This window comes from Erpetoichthys calabaricus, chromosome 2, assembly GCF_900747795.2.
Source record: "Erpetoichthys calabaricus chromosome 2, fErpCal1.3, whole genome shotgun sequence".
Classification (NCBI taxonomy): domain Eukaryota; kingdom Metazoa; phylum Chordata; class Cladistia; order Polypteriformes; family Polypteridae; genus Erpetoichthys; species Erpetoichthys calabaricus.
In genome coordinates, this window is record NC_041395.2 from 87406622 (window position 1) to 87431266 (window position 24645).

A 24645-nucleotide genomic window follows, 5' to 3' on the forward strand; every position below is an offset into this window, starting at 1 on the left:
AAAGTATTGGAATAGAAGTCAATCATTTTTGAAATAATGCATAACTAAGTCATCTATTTTGAAATGCAATGCCATTTTATTTTGATTCAGTGGTGTGGTTACTTTATATTTAACTAGTGCAGATTTAACTTAATTGCCTTGTTTTTAAAGACTTTATTTACCAATGGGACTTTTCCAAACTAGATTTCTGGAATGATAATCCAGTTTGCCAGGTATCCAGTTATTTGTTCACAATGTCCCAAACGCATTTTTGCAAAATACTGTTAAGTAAAATTTAAAATCCTCTTATGAACAAAAGTAGAACATCCTCAGATAAGGTTGAGCTTATGAATTGAAGGACCTGCCTTCCCCTTTATTCATTGGTCTGTCCCGCACAGTAAGAGTGCATTCATTGGATGACGTGACACTTCCTGTAATCTCAACCTTTCAGGGTGTGGTTTGGGAGGTTAAAGAAAAGAGTGAAAACATTAACATGTGAGAAGTACGCCTCATATTTGTGCATATCTGAGATGCTACTGTTTACTGGTGCGGTATCACAGACTGCCGTTTGGAATCCTTTACGCCAACAAATGAGGGGAGAGGTAGATCTTCAATTCAAAATCATCATCCCATTGTAACGCACTCCACTGTAGTTCGCAGAGTTGCGAACATACAACATTTGGATTATATGACATGAGTAATTTTTGAGTTTTTTTTTTTTATTTGCTCTTGTTTAGCATTAGCCCAAGTTGAAGCTCATTGTTTTCTGTTCTCCATTAAACATTATCTTGTCCATCACTTCAAACAACATGGGGTTTGTAACCCATAAAAAATGGCAACGCTGGGTTTGAGTATCCCTTTAACTATTGGTGCTATCATGTTTATTTAAGATTAACCTTTTCATATAATGTACATATTTAAAACCCAGCAGTTCTCGTATGAAGGGATAGCTGTGATCTTACTGAGATTCTGTACATCAATCCATGATCAGCCCTTATAGAAATAGTGGTTAGAAGTTGGAGACAAAAGGAATACCCAGATGGCTCCTTCATTTAATCAGTGTGGAGAAGTTTTATTAACATTTATTAATTTTATTAGTGCTTCTCAAACAGTTAAAAATTTTAAGGTCAATAGACTTGATTCTTAGACAAAAAAAATGATTTAGTTAAATCATTTTGTGATCTTGTACAAAAACCACATCACACGTCTGCTGGCAACACACACTCAATAGCTCTTACAGAAATGTGGACAGATAAACAAGGTGAACACAAGTTTTTAATTCAGTTTCACTCTCTGACTCTGTTTAATTAAGTATATTGTGATTGTAAATAGCAAAATAAGCCACCATTTATTTGATTGCAGGATTAGGGTATACATTCTTTTACCCATTAATGGGCAATAGACAGTAAAACAGAATGTGCAGCCAAAATGCAGTGACAATTGCAAAAAGTTAGCACTTAATACAATCTTGAAATCAATGTCACACTGGCTCTAGGTGCAGTTTCCCATGTAGTCATCAGCAAATAAGATGCAGTTTCAGAGGGCAAGATTTTACAGAAGTCATCTACCTGAAAATGACAAGAGACCGTGCATCTGTAGTCCGACCCCAGCTGCTGCAGGTCTCAATACCATTGGTCATAAACGTTTCAGTTTAATGCAGCAAATGCGATGTTAGTGACTTGCAAATTCATGCTATCGTGACAGTACACTTAAATGTGGCTTACAAGTTGGTTGACTGAGGAAGAGGCCTCTGTATGTGGTCATTCAAACTAGTTTAGGCACCTTTATTACAGAAGCTAAAGCTTCATTAATTGCTCTTTAAAAATACACCCCCTGTACCCCCACACACAATTACATAGCTTTAGTGAACACAAAGAATACCAACTACGTCTAGAATAAGAATTCAGTTTTAATCAGAAACCCAAACACTTCACCTATACCTACTAATAAATCAGCTCTGTTCTAAAGCAATTACCATGTTAGTCATACTCCAAGAACCCTGGATCCCATTTTCTTTGTAAAGAGTAGCGTTTGTAGGCATTTCCTCTGGAAGAGGATTCAACTTCATTTCTGCCATACATTTGTGAGCATTTCTGTAGTACATTCCTTTTCTCAACAAACTTTTGTTTTATAATAACTTTTAGTAATCCTGGGACACCTTTCAGACAGTTGTGGCTTCTATTTAATGACCTCTGCAGGCAGTTTAAACCCAAAGTTAAAAAGTGTCTGACTGGAAAACGCAGGTCAGCATGTTTGGTTGGGATTAATCTATGTAGTCAATAGAAGAAATAAAGTAGTAGAATAATAAAGTAGAAATAAATCCAAGTTTTGGAGTGGGGGAAAAAAACAATTCTTGAACCCAGCATGTTTTTGTAAGTCCTGTATAGCGGAGGTCCTGCTGCTCCTCCTGCACACCTTAATATCCATACATTTCAGAGTTTAGCAGCACTGCAGTCATTAGCAGTGAGGAACAAACCAAAATAATAAATTGCACTTTTTTTTTTTTTTTTTTTTTATTTCAGCATTCTTGATCGCTCTGAGAGCTGCTTGCATTTTAGAGTCTGAAAAATCAAAAGCATAGCACTAAAGAAGAAAATGACAAGTTCATATTATTGTATGCTATACATTCAGCCATACCAAAAGGACTTCATTCATAAAAAAATGCATCTTGTCCATGAACAGCATTTCTAATAGTCAAACAGCTGCCATTTTACAGTCAACAGAACCAGCATAACTGCCTTCTCTGCTTTCCAAATACAATAAAATATTAAAAGTCTGCACCAAAATGTTTCAAGATTGCCCTTATGGGCTGCAAGGTCCTGTTATTCCAGTGTCTTATGGCTGAACTTCCTTCCTTTGATTTTGTTTAAATTATAATGTTTGGCAAAGAATGACATTCTCAAAGAAGGGTTCCCAGATCGTATTTTGAAATTTGCTCAGGGTTAAATCAAGGGGCCTGAACACTTGGAGTCTCTTATTCAGAGTTAGATGGAGAGAGTGATGCTAAGCATCCATTTCTGAACTGTTAAGAGACAATGCAACCACAGTGAAAAATAATAATAAAGTAGTGTTGTCTGTTGATCAATGAATGTTATGCTCTTTCATGCTTGAAAATTAATCGTTAATTACAATTAGAATCACCTTAAAGATTCCTGGAGTGTCAGCCCAACATAGACTTGCAAGAAGAAGTTCAAACATAACATGAATTTACAAGGCTGTGCTACCAAGAAGTCCTTAATGTCAATATTTCAAACACGTACAGCAGCTATGTAACTCGCTTTTTAAGACAACGTAGGTATAATAGTCTCATCTTGTTAAGACATTGCATTCTACTGTAGATGTGTAGACTACCATAACGCTATTGCCATTTATGGAAGTATATTCAGTGTCGGATATCGTGGCCATGCATTGCCCTGACAGTTTTTAAGATTTTGTACTGGAAATAAGCCACAGTTATCGTTGCAGCACCAGGGGGCAAATTACCAAATACATTCACAAACACACACATACACACACACACCTTTCAGGTAGATAAAGCCATTTGCTTGACATCAAATATAATACACTAACATCTGTTCTCTGACCTGCCTCAGTGGTTTGTAGGGTGAACTGAAAGTGTTGAGGTTGCTGCTTTCTGTGTCATTCATGTTTGGCATGCTGGGATGTACTAGTCCTCAGACATCTTAACTGGCCTGCCTGCAGAGGGCGACGGTATGTGTTGTGTAGTCTGTCTGGAAGGCTAAGCTACACTTTTATCAACTGAGGCTCGGGTTGGCACTATATAAGAGAGTGTTGTTCATTCTGGTCAGTGAAGTCAAGTACACACATGTTGATGGCACACAAGTAACAGTCTGCTTATAATGTAAACCTAAAGGCATGGAATAGGAAATTCCACTTGTGTCCAGAATAAAGTCCTTATATTCCAAACATTGCATAATTCGAATATCCACTGCTTTTAACAATATAAATATTGACATAACTGGTATTTGTATAAGAAACATTTTAAACTACATTTGCTTTTTGTTCCTATTGTTTCTATAAAAGTAACTCAATTTAGAGTCGCGTCTCTTTTTTAGTACTGGACCTAGAAAAATCACCATGCATCTTCTTAAAACTGAAATCCTTTTCATGGAATGCAACATTTATGGGGGAGTTTGTGAAGCATGACCACACAGGCAGTAAATGGTACAACACAGCATAACCGTGATGTTTTGAGGTCAGTGTGCAGAACACATGCTCGTTTGGAAGCCATGGTGCAGAGAAAATTCCATAGTCCATATCAGGAACTTTCAGAAACATTGTGATAGAAAGCGGAGTGTGAACAAGGCATATAGTGGTTCAGCTAAGTTCTTGGTTGCTAGTGGAAAAGGGAAATGTGTCATTTAAGTATCAACTACTTGAAGAAACCTCCTCAAATGTAGGGAGCAAGTCATTTCTAAGTAGTAAGTAACCTTTTACTTTCTACCAACAGAGCTGCCATTTGTGCCACTGTGCTACCCCACAGTATTCAGTAACAAATGCAGAAAGCAGTTGTGTGCCTGATACCTTGTATCTCTTTATGCTTTTTTAAATATGAATTTGTTTGCTTTTTTTTTTTTTGTTTTTTATACAAAACTGAATAACAAGTGGATCAAAGCTGTGGAAGACTGACTTACTGACAGTGTTCAATATGACATTTGTAATGGAGTGCTGCATATAGGGGAATATGGTAGAGGTTGGATGGAAAAAACAAAAAAAAAAAATCAAACAGCGAAAAGAAAAATTAGCACCACTCCATCAGTATTTCCTCAAGTAATCAGCTCTTTTTTTTTTTTTTTTTTTTTTATGCTTTTATTTGCAAAATTTGGAAATTTGGAGGTCTGACTTTCAATAGGAAAAATCCTGGTCCCAGGCTGTCAGTTTCATTTTGATTCCTGGTGCAGAGTGACATGATTTGCTTGCGTGTGAACGGGCGTGGGTGTCAACATGGCATGGCATCTACTGCTGTTGGCATTTCAGGCAAACCCCACTTGCTTTCTACCTCATCAAAGAAACAATCGGGGAAGTCAGTATCCAGCTACATTATAATATGTAATATACATTAGTTTTATGGAGTCTAGAAAAAGAAATCCACCTTCCCTCTTTCACAGCCTGGCATTCCAAAGCTGTAGATGAGGACATTTCACTGGTTACTTCACAGTGTTCCTCCCAAATACAAACAAACCAATAAATTAATGAAACAAATGGCTTTGCGGAGCAGTGGTGGGTGCTTCTACGTAATGGATCAAGCATCCTCATTTTGATTCCTCAAGTCATCAAGTGGCTACAGGTAAAGTTGTCTGGTGACTCAAAATTTGCCCAGTGTAGGTGAGTGTGCCCTGCAGTGCACTGGTGCCCAGTTCACAATTTGTTCCTTACTTGTGCACAGCGCTCCCAGAATGGGCTAAAGCTGCCCGCTACACAGACCTGGGGCCTTGTGTATAAATGGTGCGTACGCACAAAAATGTTGTGTATTTCCGGTTCCATGCTCACATCGCGATGTATAAAAGTAAAACTTGGCGTAAAGCCATGCACATTTTCATGCCAGCTAAATCCTTGGTGTATGCAAGTTCTCCATTCGTTTTTGCAAACTGGTGACACCCAGCGTTAAAGCAGTGCTTTTGTTCCAGTGTGGTTTCCCTTTCTTTTTTTAGATCCAGATCCCCAACACAGCTTTATTATATACACTGAAATTAACAGCATATTGTTTATTAGTTTAAGGCATCTGATTGTAATTAACCTGTAACAATATAATGGTCCATGGAATGGCCAAACTATTCTAAATACCATAACTGCTTTAGCATTGTTACTCTCACTGCACCTTCTTCTTCTTCTTCTTCTTTCAGTTGCTCCCGTTTAGGGGTTGCCCAGCTGATCATCTTTTTTCCATATTACTCTCACTGCACCACTCGGAGTATTTATATCACTGTCTCTGAGTGTGGAATAACAGCTGTACAGCAGCAGATCAGAAAGGGAATTATCAGTATACAGCATCAAGCACACGCTGCCTCAGCCATGCACACAGTCTATTGAACTGCTCTCATACGACAGGGCGCCAGCTCGTCACTATCACTGCGCCACCGTGTTCCCATGTTTAATAACATGCCTTAACTCCTATCATCATGAAAATGATATCAAGTATACATCTCAGTATTTTAATTATTTAGAGAACTGTAATATCTCGAATGTAATGGATTCTGTGTCCTGTGGAAGAGAGCACGTTTAATAAGCACGTAGTGATTCACACACACAGAGCACATAGAAGATTAAATACAAAACAAAGCATTTAACGTGCTACTTTAGTTATGATGGGATTTGAGAAACTAGTAAACGATTTTAAGATTAAGCTTATGATGTTCTACTTTAATAACAAAATAAACTACGTGATTAAAGTGGAAATTTCGAGATTAAAGTTCCGTGCTTTTATTCCCCACTGTGTGCCTATTTTTTATTTTTTTTTATTTTCTCTGTACCCTAATGAGCTTTCATATGACACTCAGACGGTGGGCTACGACTCGCCTTTTTAACAGGGACTTTGATATCTGGCAACTTTTTTTTTTTATTTTGGGCACTGTGCGACTTTGTGAACTTGAGCTTTTGAGTTTCTCCGACATGCTATGTCACTCGATCAACTTCCTTTTGTAGTTTATACAGCTGTTTAAACCAACAAATAGTACGTTTTTCCTTGCCTCCACTTGGTATTCGCTGAACTTCTTCTTTTTTCCCCCCTGTGCTTTTGCCATTGTCTTGTCACAGAACGCTGAGCTTAAGGGCTGTTTATATTGATTTGCATATTCAAAGAGGCGTAATTCTGGGAGAAGTCAGGGTGGAACGGCAGTCGCGTGCACGTGCGTTACTTTTCACGCTGACCGTGATTTATGTAGCGTAAGAACGTGGAAGTTGGGGTACACATAGATTTATGCATCTGGATTTTTTTTGTGTGTACGCACATTTCCGCTTTTGTCCATATGCCATGTTTTAGTGTGAATTCTACACACTGCATTATGCATGAGGCCCCTGGATTTAGATGCTTTAAGAAATGTATGCACAGAAAAAAAATTGCATTTTTTTGTACTTTAAATAATCCTATGGGCCAGGACTTTGAAGAGTTGTCCCTGGTCACAATGTCAGCCACTAGTCTTTACAGATCAGGTTTTACTGGTACCTTTTGATGGACAGCAATTTGATGTTTTGCTAAAGACTTCTGACATTGACTGGGCATCTCCCTGATACTTCAATTCTTTATCTTTGGCTCCCTTACTGCTGATCTCACGGTGTACTTGGGATCACTGGTCTGCAGAGTTTTTGCTGATTTCAGTGGTCTGACAATGAGGTGCAGGTTTTTAACGAATATATCCCTCTATAAGACTACCATTTCCTCCAGCCTGATATCATTGAAGGGTTGGTTTGTTTGATTCACACACTTGTCCCACTTAACATGTTTCAGTTTAGTCTCCTCACTAACTTCACAGACCTTGGTGTTTCCTTGCCACAGTCCGGTGAAGGCCGGGATGCTTTGGTGATAGCCATTCTATGAAATTCACTCACTTTTGTGACTCCTTCAAAATCACAATTGGTCTTGTACTGGCTTCTCTAAGAAAAGCCTTTGTTTTATGGCAAGGGGCTACCACATCTAGACAGTGAATTACAGTTGACTGTGGACCTCCCAGACGCTTATTTTCTCCATAGTTGCTGCTGCCTACAGTTGCCTTTTGTTTTACTGTCGTCCATTGTCAAATGTTCATATTTCAGCAGTTAATTGACACATATTGCTGGTCTGTATTATGTTGACCAGTTTCAAACTACTTAGTTTCCTGTTTGTTAAAACAAATCCTTGCCTTTATGTGTACTGATTCTGTATTTAGTAATGTGTAAAGTGTATACTATACGCAAAATAAACTGACCATGATGTATTCATTTCTTTACTTCTGCACAGTGGACCGCACTGAGCTCTGGGGGATATTCAGTACCCCCATTTTGAAATGTATTTTGTGCCATTCCATGGACGTCCGCTTCCTGGTGAACTGTATGGAGGGAGACCGGTCATTTATTCTTGATGTCCCTAAACTAGGTAATGTTTGAATTTCTTACATAGAATCTATCAACAAATTTATGACTGGTTGAGGTAGAATCCTGTAATCACTGTGCTCTTGTAGTCACAAAAGGAATGAATACTTCTTTAATTTTATGAATAACTTTTTTTTTTCCCCATTTTGTGTAGACTGCTGAAAGGTTTTGACATTTTTCCTTTTGCAATGCCAAGGTGGGGAAGAAATGTGTAATCTGCAGAGGTAAAAATCTTAATTTCATATACAAAATGTGGGCCAACAAAATGAAAAAGAGTTTTGGGGCTAATTACTTTTTTCAAGACACTATACCAAATTACAGTTTGATGATATTACAATTGTATACAAGAAAAACTCATTAATTTCAGAAATAAAGATAATTACAGGACTTTACAGATCTATGGCTGTAATCAAGATACCCAGAAAAGAAGTTTAGAGTATTTTGTTTTTGGTTAAAGAGATCGCAAACTAGACAATGGAAATTTATATCTGGTCATTAAGCTGCTCTACCTCTGTGCAGTAAAGTCACCCTTCTGTGAAGATGCTGATTGACTGGAATAAGATCTTGGCCTTTTTACACTGGAAGATAATTCAACTCAAACAAGTAATTACACATACAATATAATACACATAGTATATTCAGCAAATGTTGGGACATGTTAATGCCATTCATCTCTTCGACAAACACATTTCAAGAATATGAATAGGTCTCCCCCGATTAGGACACTATTACATGCGGTAATAATACCATCAATCATCTTTGTAATTAATATTTTTGAGTGTAAGGCCCTAATACTCCAAAAAATTTGGTGATATTTAACACAAGCATAAAGTTTATGGAGAGTACAGAGGCATACTGGTATGCACTGCTCCATCATCTTGGGTTTTATCCTGCGCCTGCTTGTTGCTCTTGTTTAAAGTGTCCCTCCTATGCTGTCCAAGATGCACATGTTGAGTTTACTGCCAAACGCAGATTTTACCCTGTATGGGTGGATGTGTACATGGGCCCTGTGATAGACTGGCAGCTAGGAAACTCATCCCCCACAAAGCTCAAAGTTTGATTAAGTTGGCTTAAAAATGCTGCTGTATCATCCAGTTTATTCTTCCTTGTGTAGCAGTTCTTCCCATTCACAACTACAGCAGTAATGCAGATCATTCAAGAAAGATTAATTAATTAAAGTGTTTGTGTGTTTCTTTTCATTTAGTTGAAAGCAGTACACATTACCGAGACTGGGGTATAATACGGGGCGTTTATATGAATTCTAACTGCTAAAAGATGCTGAGTGTTGTATATCTCAAAGAATGTTCTACACACCGACATTAAAAACAAATATCCTTACTGAATAGACAATCTGCAGTAAAACCACAGATACTCACCACCTGGCTTGGTATTTGAAAGTCCAAGAAGCATCATGTTAGGAAAGGGCATTTTCTAGTAAAAATGTGGTAAGGCCAAAGCCGGTAGCAGTAAAGCAGTTTAGCTGCTGTGATTCAGAGAGAGGTCTGGGCCTTCAGAATGCAAGTATGGAATAATAAATGGGCTTTGCAAAATATATTCCCAGCTAGGAGACTGCAGACTCTGATATAGGTAACTATTATTATCATCATTACTATAAATCGGAGCTCAAGACAAGCCTGTACACAGATTTAATGTCAGATTAATTGCGAGATTAGCCAATATACATCCTGTGATCACAAGCTTTGGGTAGTGACTGAGAGAATGAGATTGAGTATAAGTGACCAAGATTAGTTTCTTGTGCAGGGTTGATGGGTTCATTCTGTGATATAGGACTGGGAGGACCTTGGTAGTAAACGTGATGCTTTTCCAGATTGAGTTATTTGGGCTTGCTTGGGCAAATAGGATGCCACCCAAGGGTTGTATCGAGCACTACTAACTGGAGGAGCAGATTCCAAACACACTGCAGGGATTGTACCTCTTGGCAGCCCTGGAAGTATCTCTAAATTCTCAGAAGTACCTTGGGGTTTATGCTAACTTCCTAAGCTGCCATGTTGCACCTGCAGCCCTCATTAAAATGACTGGAGGGTAAACCGTTTGTTCACTTAGTAATACATGACATCTGATACTGATGAACACACATACATCTTCAAACAGTTAATTTATAACTCCAACCTGAAGGCACTATTATTGAAAACCCACTGCTAGAAAATACCCTAGTCAGTGTGGCTCTCACCATAAAAGACAATCGAAGGAATAAGAAAAAATAAAACAAGAGTCTGAGTTTGAAGTTCTCTTAATAGTCAGATTGTTTTTGTCTTTTAGTATTAGTTGTGCAGTGGATTAACAATAAAGTACTGTTGCTATTTCTGTAAGCTTTTAAAGATGCTCAAAGTCAAATCCCATCTAAATCCATTTTAGAAAACTGTTTTTGTAGGTTCCAGAAAAGCCATGACTTTCTATTCATTCATAAAAATAAATAAATGAAACCGCTAGAGTATAGCAATAAATAAGTTGTATGTAATACAGTGCCTTCATAATGAGTATGACTACAAAGGCATTAATTAACGGCTGTGCTATGTGGTTCTTTGGAGCATCATCAGCAACTGTACAAAATAGCAAAATATTTACATTATCTACTGTTATGTTTCTTAATTTTGTGGTTTTTACTTTCTGTCTGGTCTGTAGGTTTGATCGGATTGTACGTAGTATGGGAGTGTAGCCCTATAATGGTATACCCTGTGACAGTAGGAGTGTTTATTTAAACTGATGCCTACAGCTTTTTCAGTAAGAAGGAGCATTCATTTCCCACTGTACGCAAAGTCAGGAATATTTGTAGGAGTCAGTTTTATCATACAATCAAAATTGTGTTTGTGACAGAAGAATTTCAGCATGGATGGTGTTCAGATTTGACTGATGAGCCCCGAAGTCTTTCCTTTTGTTTCACTGACAACTTATTTTAAATTTGCATTTGCATCTGCACAAGTGACCACAAACAATGCAAGCTGCTCATTCAGACCTTCGACAGAAATGATATGTGAGCTACCAGCCAGTGAGCTGACAATGGCAATTCACAACACAGCCCGAGGAGTACGTCTTAATGCGTTATTTTAAACACTTGTGATTGTTATCTGCTGTTCTCAATTGCCATCACTATACAAAAGAAAAAAAATCTAATATAGAAAAAAATGCTACAAATCCACAACCAGCCTTTTACTTTGGTGGTGTGTTACTGCCAATCTCATATATGAAGATTAGACCTGATTATCCATATGATCTGTGCCTTACAAGTATTCGTATTTCATTTGTTATTTAATAATAATCACAAATTACTGCTCCTACAGATATTTGGGCTGCTGTGGCCATGACGATTTCATCTGAGCATTGAGTCAGTCAGTCTGCTTCTCTCTAATAGCTTTTATAATTACTGCTGGATGACACATTTGAACATTAAATCAGTTCACTCGTGACTGAATTGTAACACGTCTGGGCTGTTGATCTGGGATTCGATTGGCTACTAGCTCTTGTACCTGTAGAGCTCCTCCCCCAATGAAGCAAAAGGCAGGGCACACTGGGGCTGAGCAATCCACTGGGCCCTCCCATAAGGGCCTCAGAGATACAGCATCGTAGAAGGAAACACGGCCCTTTTCAAAGTCTAAACACACTCCCAGACGAGGAGGCAACGGGACGGTCAAGCTGGGGGAAGAGTGAGTCGTGTGGTCCCTTGTATGCTGTAATCCAGCACTTGGACTTGTTGCATTGCTGGCTGAGTTACTACCTTGTGGTAAAAGTACTTTACCCATCCCTACTGTGAGAAAAGAGAAAGGTGGTGGAGTGTCCATGGTGGCATCTTCAGCTCCACTGTCATGGCCACTGTCTGGGTCATACCTGTGAAAGATAGAAGATTATGTTTAAAACCAATACTTTAGTCTTCAGAGAATGAAATGTTTACATAAACCTCTAGATCAAGAAAGCAGCTCTGATTAACAATTTAAAATGCTTCATTTTGTGCTAGTTTGGAGGTCCCTGTAAAGTGAGTCTAAAGCCTTCTGTACACCGTACTCTCCAAACTCCATACTCAATATACACAATTCCATTTTAGAAAACCGTTAGTTCTATATTGACCTCTGATCTTGTAACAGTAAAACCTAAAATGTTATAGTATTCAGACAACTACAAACTGCAGGAAGTTCTGCTTATTTCAGGCTTTCCAAAATGTTTTTCTTGTAACTTACTGTATTTTTGTCTCTGTAAGCTGCTTTATCTGTAATTGAGTTTTCTCAACTTTATTTGTAACATTGTGTGCTTTAGCAGGTTCTCTGGGTCTGGCATGCCAATGTAAATTATCACACAATGATCCACTGATTTTCTAACCCACTTAGCACTGGATATAAGGTAGGAACCAACTCTAGACAGGGTGCCACTCCATCGCAGCCCACATTCTTCCATACTTACATATTCTTAATTTTAAATTGGTCCGTCATCTTAGCCTTCCCTTCTTTAAGGTATGGACCACCCCACTGAAATAACTCTCATAATCACAGGCTGCTGAGTTGGTATATCAAGGAAATTTTTAGATTTGCTGCCTGGTACAGGTTCACCTGCACGTCATGTCTGCAACTCCATTGTTCAATCTTCTGAAGCATCTTGAACAAAATGAATGACACAACATTGGCTTGGGTCTATTTGTCAAAGATGAGGACAGCCCTGAATGACTACCTGTCCCAGATCTAGTAAGTATTTCAAAATTGGTCAAGCTTTATTTTAAAATTTGCATTTGGCAGTTGGTTGTTCCACTAATCTTTGCTTTTATCAATAGTAGCAGTAACACTTAGAAGTAATAATGCTACTCGAACTGACCACCGTGGTCTCTACAAAAATTACAGTGCTATAGTTCTACAAATGTGATAACCAACAAGAAGCACATTTAAACCCAAGCCTTATTGTTAGCTCTGTTCTTTTTTGGAAAAGTTGTATTCTCTCACTGTACTAAGAAAGACCAGGAAAACAACAACCATTAATTACGGTATCTTGTAACTTTTCAGTGTCTTGTGAGACAGCTGCCACTGCTTGAACCCTGTGGTACACAAGGGCTGTGCACCTCTGAAATTGCAGTTATAGGTTGTCATCCCATTCCTACAGAAGGGCCTGGTGAAGCTGCTGGCTATTGACAAGTTAGAAGGTCACATCTGCAGATGTTGTATTTGTGGATATCCCAAAGGTACACTTTGGTCGTAGAGGTAAGGAGAGAAGGAAGGCTGAGGCAGCACTGACTTACCGGAATTCCTTCAAACACGTGACCATAGCAGCTGTGTGTAACCTGCCACTGTCCTACTGTAGGGGCAGGACATTATAAAGTGTAAGCCTCTGACATATCACTTTATTTGAAGGAAAGCAGAATGGATTTTATCTGTCACTGTCCTTGTACTGATGGGGGCATTGTGTCTGCTGGCAGTTTCAGTACCAGTATCTTAATCTCTCATATGTAATATAATGTGATGTGTCGTTCATTTTCTGGTAATGTAACTCGATTTCAACCAGATCTTGGACAATCATCTGTCTTGCCTATCTGCTGAAACTTTACCTGCAATCTGGACACAATGGAGCAGCCTAATCCATAGTGTCTGGCAAAGCTGGATCAGGACATGCTTGCTTGCAGCATGCCCAATGGCCCTCTCCCCTGCTTCTACTGTATTCAAAGCATTATGGAATGCACAGTAAACAACTAAGTGTGGGCTTTGTTTTGCTCAGACGTAAGTGCATAATGCTCTACCTGGACCTCATTCAGTCAAAGTGTACCTAAACACCTTTCATGTGTCTAGCAACTAGAATGTTCTCATTCCAGGACATGATGTTTCTTTATAGCAGTATATTACTTGTTTGGTGCAAATTATATTATATTCTGACTTTCTCAAACTACAAGACCCCTGGGTAATTTTGCTTGCAAATCTCTACTTTAGTATTGTACTTAACATCATGTCGTTCTGAAGTGCTTAAGGAAATGATCTTACCGTGGGCTGGTGACATCTTGGGGCATGTGAAACCACTCTTGCAGCCGTGATTCCAGGCCAACACCTACTTTCACCAAATAAGAGCCTGGGTCCACAGAGCACGCCCAGTAGTGACGACCCTGTGTAACTGCTACATCCCCAATGAGGAGGTCAGAGGTTAAGTGGCAAGAAGTGAGGGCGCGCTCTGCTGCCTGCAGCAACGGGATTCCAGGAACACTGCGCACTGCTCGTTGGTCCTTGTTGAGGATCAGTCGGTCTCGATGAAAACCCCAGCGGCCATCCAAAAAGAAGTTCAACACTGGGAACCAAAGGACAGGTAGGCAGGGTGCAAGAGAGAGGTTAAGGAAGGGGGATCGATTGATGGATACAGAGACCCAGGGCAGTAATGACCAAATGGGAATGTGCATTGACAAACAGGAAATGCAAATGGTAAGTAAAAATCAAGAAACAGTAAAAGAAGGAGGGAATAATGAAGGACAGGAGGAGTCAGGAAGGGTAGGAAAAACACAAATAGATTACGAACCAAAACAGGAAAAAGCAGGTAGGGATAATCTGGCAGAAAAAAAGGTTAGCAGCATTGGCCGCTGGAACAGTTCAGAGGAATAGGACAAGCAGCAGGCAAAGGAATAATGTTTTTCTACAGGAAATCTTTTTTCTTGTACGAGTTAACATCCCATTTACAGCATTAAAACTGTTAAATTGCATACATTTCATTCAGTGGTGTCTATTGCTCATTCTTGAGACAATGGACTGGATGCCATAGAAAAAAAAATTAAGGATGGGAAAGAAAGAGAGAGTGAGTGAGAAAAGGAAAGAGAGAGGGATAGAAAGAGCTAGGAAAGTAACTGAAACAACTTTTGGGACATATTTTTCTGGCGAGGGTTACAAAGGGTTACCATTTTAATTGGCAGCAAATTATTAGAGAGGCAGAGAAAGACAGAGAGAGGGGGGAAGAAAGAGAGATAATGTCAAACACTTTGGAAGGGACACAAGGTGTGTGATTTCACTGAACATCACAGAAATTACACATCTTATTGGCCAATTACATGTACCAAATATCACTGACATTGCATCTTTAGTTTATATTTGTTCTAGGTATGTGTATTTCTTTTAGATGTGCCTGTCTCTCTTTAACAATGTTCATATTTACCACTCACAGCTGCCTGTACAATAACTTCAAGGTGGGTACGATGACATTAGTAAGTTCTGCATTACTCTTCTAAATTGAAGTACCGTATTTACCTGGAGCTGGTGGAGTATGCAGGTAGATCTCCTCACTGTATTCTCCAAATCCAGCCTTGTTAAACCCTTTCACTCTAAGCACATATACGCTGTCTACTTCCAGCCTATCGATTACAGCACTGGTGCCCGTCACTTCCTCTAGACGATGCCACAGACGAGGAACTTTTCCTCCACGAATCTCAGTGCGCCGGAACTCCACAGTGAAGTGCCAGGCTGGAGCAGAGTCAACAGGCAGGCGCCAACACAAGAAGAGCTGATCATAAGCCATTGTACGTTGGGTGTCTATCACTGGTGCTAATGGAGCTAGGGGATAAAAGAAAATCCACATTTACAGTTTGTATGTAGCAACGAGTAGCACTTCCAAACCCCACCAAGTAAAAAGGAGAAGCTGATCTAGTGTGGATTTTCCCCTCAAACAATGCAATATATGGAGAATGGAATGATTAGTGGTCCATTGAGTGGTTTAGTGGGACAGTGAGTGGTTCTCAATCAGCTGGCTCTTTTACATTTATATTTTGGAATTGTCTGCTATAGTGTCAGTATTAGAACAAGTGACACTACTGCCATATATGACAACTACACAGAGCTAGACGGAGGTTCTACACAGGCACTCAAATCATACAGAAAATCTTATAGATAGATCTTTATTGTCATTGTCACTTTTACAAAGGAACAACGAAATTGAAGATATCAATACCCCATAGACAATGTGGTGTACTTCTACAATAAACAAGAAAAGGTAGTCAACAGCAATGTTGACAGATTTCTGTATTTCTCACCTGAAGTCTTCATTTGCCTAGTGTACACATAGCTAAAGGTGTCTATGTGACGAGGGTGCAAGTTGACACAGCTTTGAGCTTTGCATTCACAAGACATCTTGTCTACTTTAGCTCTAGTCAAAATAAAGTAAGAAAACATACAGTGGCACATTCACCAACAACTTTCAAAGTTCTGTGTGCAAAAACATCTGAAAAAGTTACAGTACCTTGGTGGCAAATTAAACATGTCCAAAGCCTAAATATATAAAAGTCAATGTATACTGTATGTGTATGTATGTATGTATGTATGTATGTTCCAGCATCACTTCCGAACGGCAGGAGCTTGTTACACATTTCTCATTGGTCGACTAAAAACACTGTAGGGTCAAATTAACCCTAACCCGCCCCCTTCTGGGTAGGGTGGGGGATAATCTTGTGTTCTTGTATGCATGTTATCATTCAGTTGACACTCGGAACGACCACCAGAGGGCGAACTGGAGGTGACTGCCAGAATTCTTTACGTTTGAGCTCCACTGCCGCCTATTGCTTTTGACATTAAGTAGAGTTCGCCGGTTCTGAGCGTCATCTGGATGATAACATACATACAAGACTGCAAGACAAGTACGTGAGTGAGTCTTCACTGTTTGTTAATTTGTTTTGATTTTTAAAGTTGTGGGGTTTATTTTAATTATATTTTTCTCAAACAATTAAAAAAAAAAACAGTTTATTTTCCTCCTGGGCAATGCCGGGTATTTCAGCTAGTGCTATATAAACAAATTAATTTTAAATCTATATTGCTGTAACTAGTTTGGGAATAAAATATAAAGCTGGGCCATGAAATATTGAGCATCTGGTTACCAAATTTTAAATTGTATAATTGGAAACTTCACAGGTCAAACAGGACCATCTACGATGCAGCAGTGTGTCATAGAACATTTTTCAGTCACTGAATATCTTTGGGTAGCATTTCCATGGACTATGAATACTACAGCCCCCATAAAAAGCCATATGAGTATGGCGCTAGAATTCACATGAGTAAACTGCTGTATTAAAACTGACATTATTGTAGTTGTAACACTTTTTATTATACTCTTGACTCTACTAAATAATGTATAATGAGAAGGATATCTGAAAAATAATACAGATTGCTGTAGCTTTGAAATGTCAGATAAAATGAAACAAACACATCTCTAACACGTCTTACTTTAAAGTTCATAATACTAATACAACTCTGGCACTCTGACAAAATAAAGTAGCTGTTCCCAAACATAATGATACAATCTGAAGGAAAGCCATGGTGGGAAATTAGCAAGGCCAGGTGTACAAATGATTAGGGTCGCGTGGCTGTTGCCCACACATTCTCCACTACACAGCTACCCACTGGCCTTGGCATTAAAAGTAATAACTAGACAAGGTCATATTAGGTTCTGTCAGGATACTTGAATGGTATGTTAGTCTGCCTCATATACCACAGCAGAAGTTGATGTGGCACAATGCTGGCAACTAATGGTCACCAAAGGGCTCTCAGAATGATCTGGAAGGCCCAGCAGAATAAATCTGAGTAGGTGGGTGATTCTGTAGTAGGCCATTACAGTGCTTTATGTCAACCATTCTTCTACAGAGATTTGATGCCCTCTGTGAGCATCAGAAATATGTTACATGGACAACAACAAAAAGTAAGTGGACACATAGATATTTATAAAGATATTTCTTGCATCTTGGTAAAATCATACTCAAAATGGATTGATTTTATCATTCATATTTAGTAAATTAAATAACGGACAACCTGCAGGGAAAACTTCGGGATTGGTGGAAGGATTGGCATTCCAGTCACTGCAGAAACCTCACACTGTTCCATTCCATTTCAACTAGTGTGGTGCTGAGGTGTCTTCCATTACACGGCTGTGCTTGGGTCCTAATTTGGGATCCTGAGGTGGTTCGTCGAGTGGTAGGCGCACCAACCTTCCTCTGATGGATGAGCCCCTGATTTTTTTCTGTTGTGTGATGATGGTGCTGCTAGGATTGGCTTTACATATTTGTAAGCCTGAACTGAAATGAGTAGATTTGAAAAATCGATGGACAGAAATACTGTATAAATTAATATTACATTGTCCAGATAAATTTTAAATGTGCTGAGCACAGACCATCACATCTATCATATGTTTGTATGCTTCTGATGTAAAGCAGTTCAGCAATCAAATGCCATTCCATCTGTCCTTTGTGTAATTGTTTATCCAGTTTAGGGTTACCAGGAGTCAGTGTCTATCCATTTGGGTGCATGTCATGAACCAAATGTAGTCATAATCACACTGGGTCAATTCATATTAGCAAATTAACCTTTCAAGTATACCTTTGGAATAGAGCTGGAAAACTAGGGTATCTGGAGGAAAATCCCATGCAGAGATAGGCAGTGCATGGGCTAGGAGTCAAGCCAGGAACAGTGAGGCAGCAGGAGTGACTGTAAACTGACTGTACTGTACAAACGAGAACACAACAAAGCAATGGACAATAAAAAAATACACAAAAAGAAAAATATGCTCTCACACTTGATGAAGCTTAAATTGCTTAGAAGCTTTAGTTCCTGACTGATGTCCAGCTGGAAGTGCCTAAAGGAAGGATCTGCTGCAGGAGAGAAGTTCTGAAGAGATTCTGTAGCTTTTAACATCCTGAAAAAAATAGGAGTTAAATGAATCCCTTTTTGGAGATTTAATTCAAAGAGAGAGAGAAAATATGGCTAACAAACTGCAGTAAAAAGAGTTTATTGATCAGATTGATGTAAAGAGGCTCAGTGAGTTTCTATATTATGATACAAATGTCTAATTAGGTTACATTTCTGGAAATGATGACATAACAATACTACAACTACGTATGAGCAATCTTGTGTTTGAACATAGCATTCATGACTAGCACAAAAATTCATTAATAATTAACCACTCAGAGTCTCTTCAAAAAGCTGTTCGCCCAGTTACACCCCTCTAGGTATCTCTGTCATTTAACATGTGAATTTTGAGGTTTTCCAGTGAGACTACATAGAAGGTATGCAGTACACCTTTAAGCATTGAATCTGCTGGCTCTACAAGTTCAAATACTCGAAACCAGGGGTCTCCAACCTTTTTTCCCCCCTAAGAGCTACTTTTACAAAATGAAAATGGCCGAGAGCTACTCATGTTTTCTAACGTTTATTCTCATAGCTTATTTCAACCCAAACAAACTGAATAAGCTTGTTTTGCCTGAACATTTACAAAATGTTGGTGTCCACAACTCACATTTTGCATTAAAACATCACAAATAATATTTGGTTCACCTGCAAGTACATTTTGTATGCATGTATGCATTTTCTAGTGTATCTCACACTATTGAATGTAGAGAAAAGCCAAGCAAAATGACACCTTTTATTGGCTAACTAAAATACAATATGCAAGCTTTCGAGGCAACTCAGGCCCCTTCTTCAGGCAAGATGTAATCCTGCCTGAAGAAGGGGCCTGAGTTGCCTCGAAAGCTTGCATATTGTATTTTAGTTAGCCAATAAAAGGTGTCATTTTGCTTGGCTTTTCTCTACATTCATAATGGCTGACACGGTACAACACCCTAGTACTACAGTCACACTATTGAATTAAAACATGAATGCTGTCGCAACAAAACAATGCAATTCCAAATACACAGATATGACTTATTCATTTGTCATTTTGTTACATGTCGCTGTTTCACTTCACAAGAGTATTCCCATGTCCAGTTGCATGGGTCATGTGTTTTTCAGTTAGTCAGGTGACTGGCACTGCATGGAGTCAACAAGAGAGTGTATGGTGGAGTGTAGCCATTTAAATGTTCATCTGTCATCTGTCAGTCTTGTTCTGAACTTTGATTTCATGACATGTCAGAAAAGGCAGACTCACAGAGGTATGGAGACAAAAACAAAGCAGACATTTTCAGAACTGCTTGGTGAAGATTATTATAGATATCTGGCTCTGCTAAGCTCCAGAAATGCTGAGAATGCTGTTGAGACTTTAACTGCATGTTTAGTTTGAAGGTTTACTAATATATAATATATAAAATCCAATTTCTGTATGTCTGTCCGCTTTTCACGCGAGAACTACTTAACGGATTTAGATCAGGTTTTTTTTTTTTTTTCTATCATTTGCTTGAACATTCCGGTTGATTTTGCGACTTCACTCATTTCGCTATGTATCATAGTTCGCTTGTGGTACCAATTTATTTGTGCGAATCCAAGAATCATGCAGCGGGCCGAGGGAAGGGGCCTTCCTCACTCACTCGTAAGCTTCGGGGAGTAATCCTTAACTCCGCTTAGCTAGCAAACAAGAGAACAATTGAATTCAACTTTGTTTGATATTTAAAATAAAGTGTTACTTAGGTCTTAATGAGTTTGAGTCCGGATATTCTCTTAAGTGTATGCCACATTGAAAAGATTGACTGCAATTCAGATTGTGGATCATGATTTTGTGTTGATTGCATATGATTCTTTGGAAAGATTGCCCACCCCTGATTTTACTAATCAAGTTTTCAAACTTATGTAGGATTCATTAACCCTTTGGTGACCTACTTGGAAAGGGATTGCGAGCTACTGCTACCTCGCGAGCGACGTGTTGGAGACCCCTGTTCTAAACAGTTGTAGGCAAACACTCAACATTTATGTGTGTGCAACTTGATAATAACATTAACAACAGGGCAGCGTAATGGTGCAGTGAATCTAGCGACCCAGGTGCAAATGCCACACCTGCCTGGAGTCTGCACATTCTCCCTGCTCAATCTGCGTTAGTTTAACTGGCAGTTCCAAATAGGCCTTCAGTGGGTATGTGCGTAAGAGGGCATTGTGAGCAAACTGGTGCCCTGTTAAAGGCTAATTCCTACCTAGCGCTCAGTGCCGCCAGCTTAATAAATTGTCATAGGTTTTTTGGAAAATATTACCTAATAATAATAGTTATGAATGATAAGCTTTCTTGAAAGTAATTCCTACTAATGTTAGAGGAAGAAAGTAAATCCAACTAATATTAGAATAGTATGTTAGAAAAATGTATTTGAAATGGCAAGAAACACAGAAGGGGTTATGGTGGAAGAAAATTATGTTCTCATATTATATGATACAATTAAATAGTCTTATTTGATAGACTTACTTACAAAGCACTGAAAAGATAATGGGGGAGAGAGGTATAAAATAAGGACGGTGCAATGTGAAATAATGTAAATTTAAATTTTAACAGATTTTAAACATACACACAAACATAGTAAATTTGTCACTGATGATTACCATAGATCGGGGGGGGGGGGCATTCCTCCCAATCACGCCATTCCAGGTCTCACTGTCATTGCCCATGTGAGCATTGAAGTCTCCCAGCAGAACGAGGGAGTCCCCAGAAGGTATGCCCTCTAGCACACCCTCCAGGGACTCCAAAAAGGGTGGGTACTCTGAACTGCTGTTCGGTGCATACGCACAAACAACAGTTAGGACCCGTCCCCCCACCCGAAGGCGAAGGGAGGCTACCCTCTCGTCCACCGGGGTAAACCCCAATGTACAGGCTCCAAGTCGGGGGGCAATAAGTATACCCACACCCGCTCGGCGCCTCTCACCGGGGGCAACTCCAGAATGGTAGAGAGTCCAGCCCCTCTCAAGGAGATTGGTTCCAGAGTCCAAGCTGTGTGTCGAGGTGAGCCGACTATATCTAGCCGGTACCTCTCAACTTCGCGCACTAGCTCAGGCTCCTTCCCCTTCAGAGAGGTGACATTCCACATCCCAAGAGCCAGCTTCTGTAGCCGAGGATCGGACCGCCAAGGTCCCCGCCTTCAGCCACCACCCAACTCACACTGCACCCGACCTCATTGGCCCCTCCCATAGGTGGTGAGCCCATGGGAAGGGGGACCCACGTTGCCTCTTCGGGCTGTGCCCGGCCGAGCCCCATGGGTGCAGGCCTGGCCACCAGGCGCTCGCCATCGAGCCCCACCTCCAGGCCTGGCTCCAGAGTGGGGCCCCAGTGACCCGCGTCTGGGCAAGGGAAAACGCCGTCCAAAATTGTTTTTCATCATAGGAGGTTTGTTTAACCGCTCTTTGTCTCATCCCTCACCTAGGACCAGTTTGCCTTGGGTGGCCCTACCAGGGGCATAAAGCCCCGGACAACAGAGCTCCTAGGATCATTGGGACACGCAAACCCCTCCACTACGATAAGGTGGTGGTTAAAGGAGGGGCCTTTGAACCCGAGCGGTGTTTTGTTATTGGACTTCTGTGCTCGTTACGGATTGTCCATAACGAACACCATGTTCAAGCATAGGGTTGTTCATATGTGCACTTGGCACCAGGACACCCTAGGCCTCAGTTTGATGATCGACTTTGTGGTCGTGTCGTCGGACTTGCGGCCACATGTCTTGGACACTCGGGTGAAGAGAGGGGCGGAGCTGTCAACTGATCACCACCTGGTGGTGAGTTGGCTTTGATGGTGGGGGAGGATGCTGGTCAGGCGTGGTAGGCCCAAACGTGTTGTGAGGGTCTGCTGGAAACATCTGGCAGAGCCCCCTGTCAGAAGTAGCTTCAACTCCCACCTCCGGCAGAACTTTGACCACATCCCGAGGGAGGTGGGGGACATTGAGTCCGAATGGGCCATGTTCCGTGCCTCTATTGTTGAGGCAGCTGACCGGAGCTGTGGTCAGTGCCTGTCGTGGCGGCAATCCCCGAACCCGTTGGTGGACACCGGCGGTGAAGGATGCCGTCAAGCTGAAGAAGGAGTCCTACAAGACCCTTTTGTCCTGTGGGACCCTGGAGGCAGCTGATAGGTACTGGCAGGCCAAGCGGAATGCGGCTTTGGTGGTTGCTGAGGCAAAAACTCGGGCGTGGGAGGAGTTTGGGGAGGCCATGGAGAACGACTTTCAGACGGCTTCGAGGAGATTCTGGTCCACCATCCGGCGTCTCAGGAAGGGGAAGCAGTGCAGTGTCAACACTGTATATGGTGGGGATGGTGCGCTGCTGACCTCAACTCGGGACGTTGTGGGTCGGTGGGGGGAGTACTTCGAAGACCTCCTCAATCCCACTAACATGCCTTCCAATGAGGAAGCAGAGCCTGGGGACTCGGAGGTGGGCTCCCCCATCTCTGGGACTGAGGTCACCGAGGTGGTCAAAAAACTCCTTGGTGGCAGGGCCCCGGGGGTGGATGAGATACGCCCGGAGTTCCTCAAGGCTGTGGATGTTGTGGGACTGTCTTGGTTGACACGCCTCTGCAACATCGCATGGACATCAGGGACAGTGCCTCTGGATTGGCAGACCGGGGTGGTGGTCCCCCCTCTTTAAGAAGGGGGACCGGAGGGTGTGTTCCAACTACAGAGGGATCACACTCCTCAGCCTCCCTGGAAAAGTCTATTCAGGGGTCCTGGAGAGGAGGGTCCGTCGGATAGTCGAGCCTCGGATTCAGGAGGAACAGTGTGGTTTTCGTCCTGGTCACGGAACAGTGGACCAGCTCTATACCCTTAGCAGGGTCCTGCAGGGTGCATGGGAGTTCGCCCAACCAGTCTACATGTGTTTTGTGGACTTGGAAAAGGCATTCGACCGTGTCCCTCGGGGAATCCTGTGGGGGGTACTCCGAGAGTATGGGGTACCGGCCCCCCTGATAAGGGCTGTTCGGTCCCTGTACGATCGGTGTCAGAGCTTGGTCCGCATTGCCGGCAGTAAGTCGAACCCGTTTCCAGTGAGAGTTGGACTCCGCCAGACCTGCCCTTTGTCACCGATTTTGTTCATAACTTTTATGGACAGAATTTCTAGGAGCAGCCAGGGCGTTGAGGGGGTCCGGTTTGGTGGGCTCAGAATTGGGTCACTGCTTTTTGCAGATGATGTTGTCCTGTTTGCTTCATCAGGCCGTGATCTTCAGCTCTCTCTGGATCGGTTCGCAGCCGAGTGTGAAGCGGCTGGGATGAGAATCAGCACCTCCAAATCCGAGACCATGGTCCTCAGCCGGAAAAGGGTGGAGTGCCCTCTCAGGGTTGGTAGCGAGATCCTGCCCCAAGTGGAGGAGTTCAAGTATCTCGGGGTCTTGTTCACGAGTGAGGGAAGAATGGACCGTGAGATCGACAGGCGGATCGGTGCGGCATCCGCAGTAATGCGGGCGCTGCATCGGTCTGTCGTGGTGAAAAAGGAGCTGAGCCGCAAGGCGAAGCTCTCAATTTACCAGTCGATCTATGTTCCTACCCTCACCTATGGTCATGAACTATGGGTAGTGACCGAAAGAACGAGATCGCGAATACAAGCGGCTGAAATGAGTTTCCTCCGCAGGGTGTCTGGGCTTTCCCTTAAAGATAGGGTGAGAAGCTCAGTCATCTGGGAGGGGCTCAGAGTAGAGCCACTGCTCCTCCGCATCGAGAGGAGTCAGATGAGGTGGCTCGGGCATCTGATCAGGATGCCTCCTGGACGCCTCCCTGGTGAGGTGTTCCGGGCACGTCTAACCGGGAGGAGGCCCCGGGGAAGACCCAGGACATGCTGGAGGGACTATGTCTCTCGACTGGCCTGGGAACGCCTTGGGATTCTCCCGGAAGAGCTAGAAGAAGTGGCCGGGGAGAGGGAAGTCTGGGCATCTCTGCTCAAGCTGCTGCCCCCGCGACCTGACCTCGGATAAGCGGGAGACAAT

The 24645-nt window shown here is 41.4% G+C and overlaps 1 protein-coding gene across 3 annotated transcripts in view; it reads right to left on the reverse strand.

The window, feature by feature from the left end:
- Positions 1 to 9514: 9514 nt before the first annotated feature.
- trim46a (tripartite motif containing 46a) overlaps positions 9515 to 24645 on the reverse strand; it is a 63244-nt gene continuing 48113 nt past the window's right edge. For 2 of the 3 annotated variants that reach the window (XM_028794045.2, XM_028794046.2), the window contains exons 7-10: positions 18575 to 18696; positions 15273 to 15575; positions 14031 to 14328; positions 9515 to 11907 (exon numbers count right to left, since the gene is read on the reverse strand). In XM_028794045.2, the coding sequence (XP_028649878.2) occupies positions 11475 to 11907; positions 14031 to 14328; positions 15273 to 15575; positions 18575 to 18696 (1156 nt within the window). In that variant the 3' untranslated portion in view covers positions 9515 to 11474. Of the gene's footprint in view, positions 11908 to 14030; positions 14329 to 14452; positions 14903 to 15272; positions 15576 to 18574; positions 18697 to 24645 lie in introns of those variants that run through there. The other variant, XM_028794047.2, reaches the window with a different exon arrangement.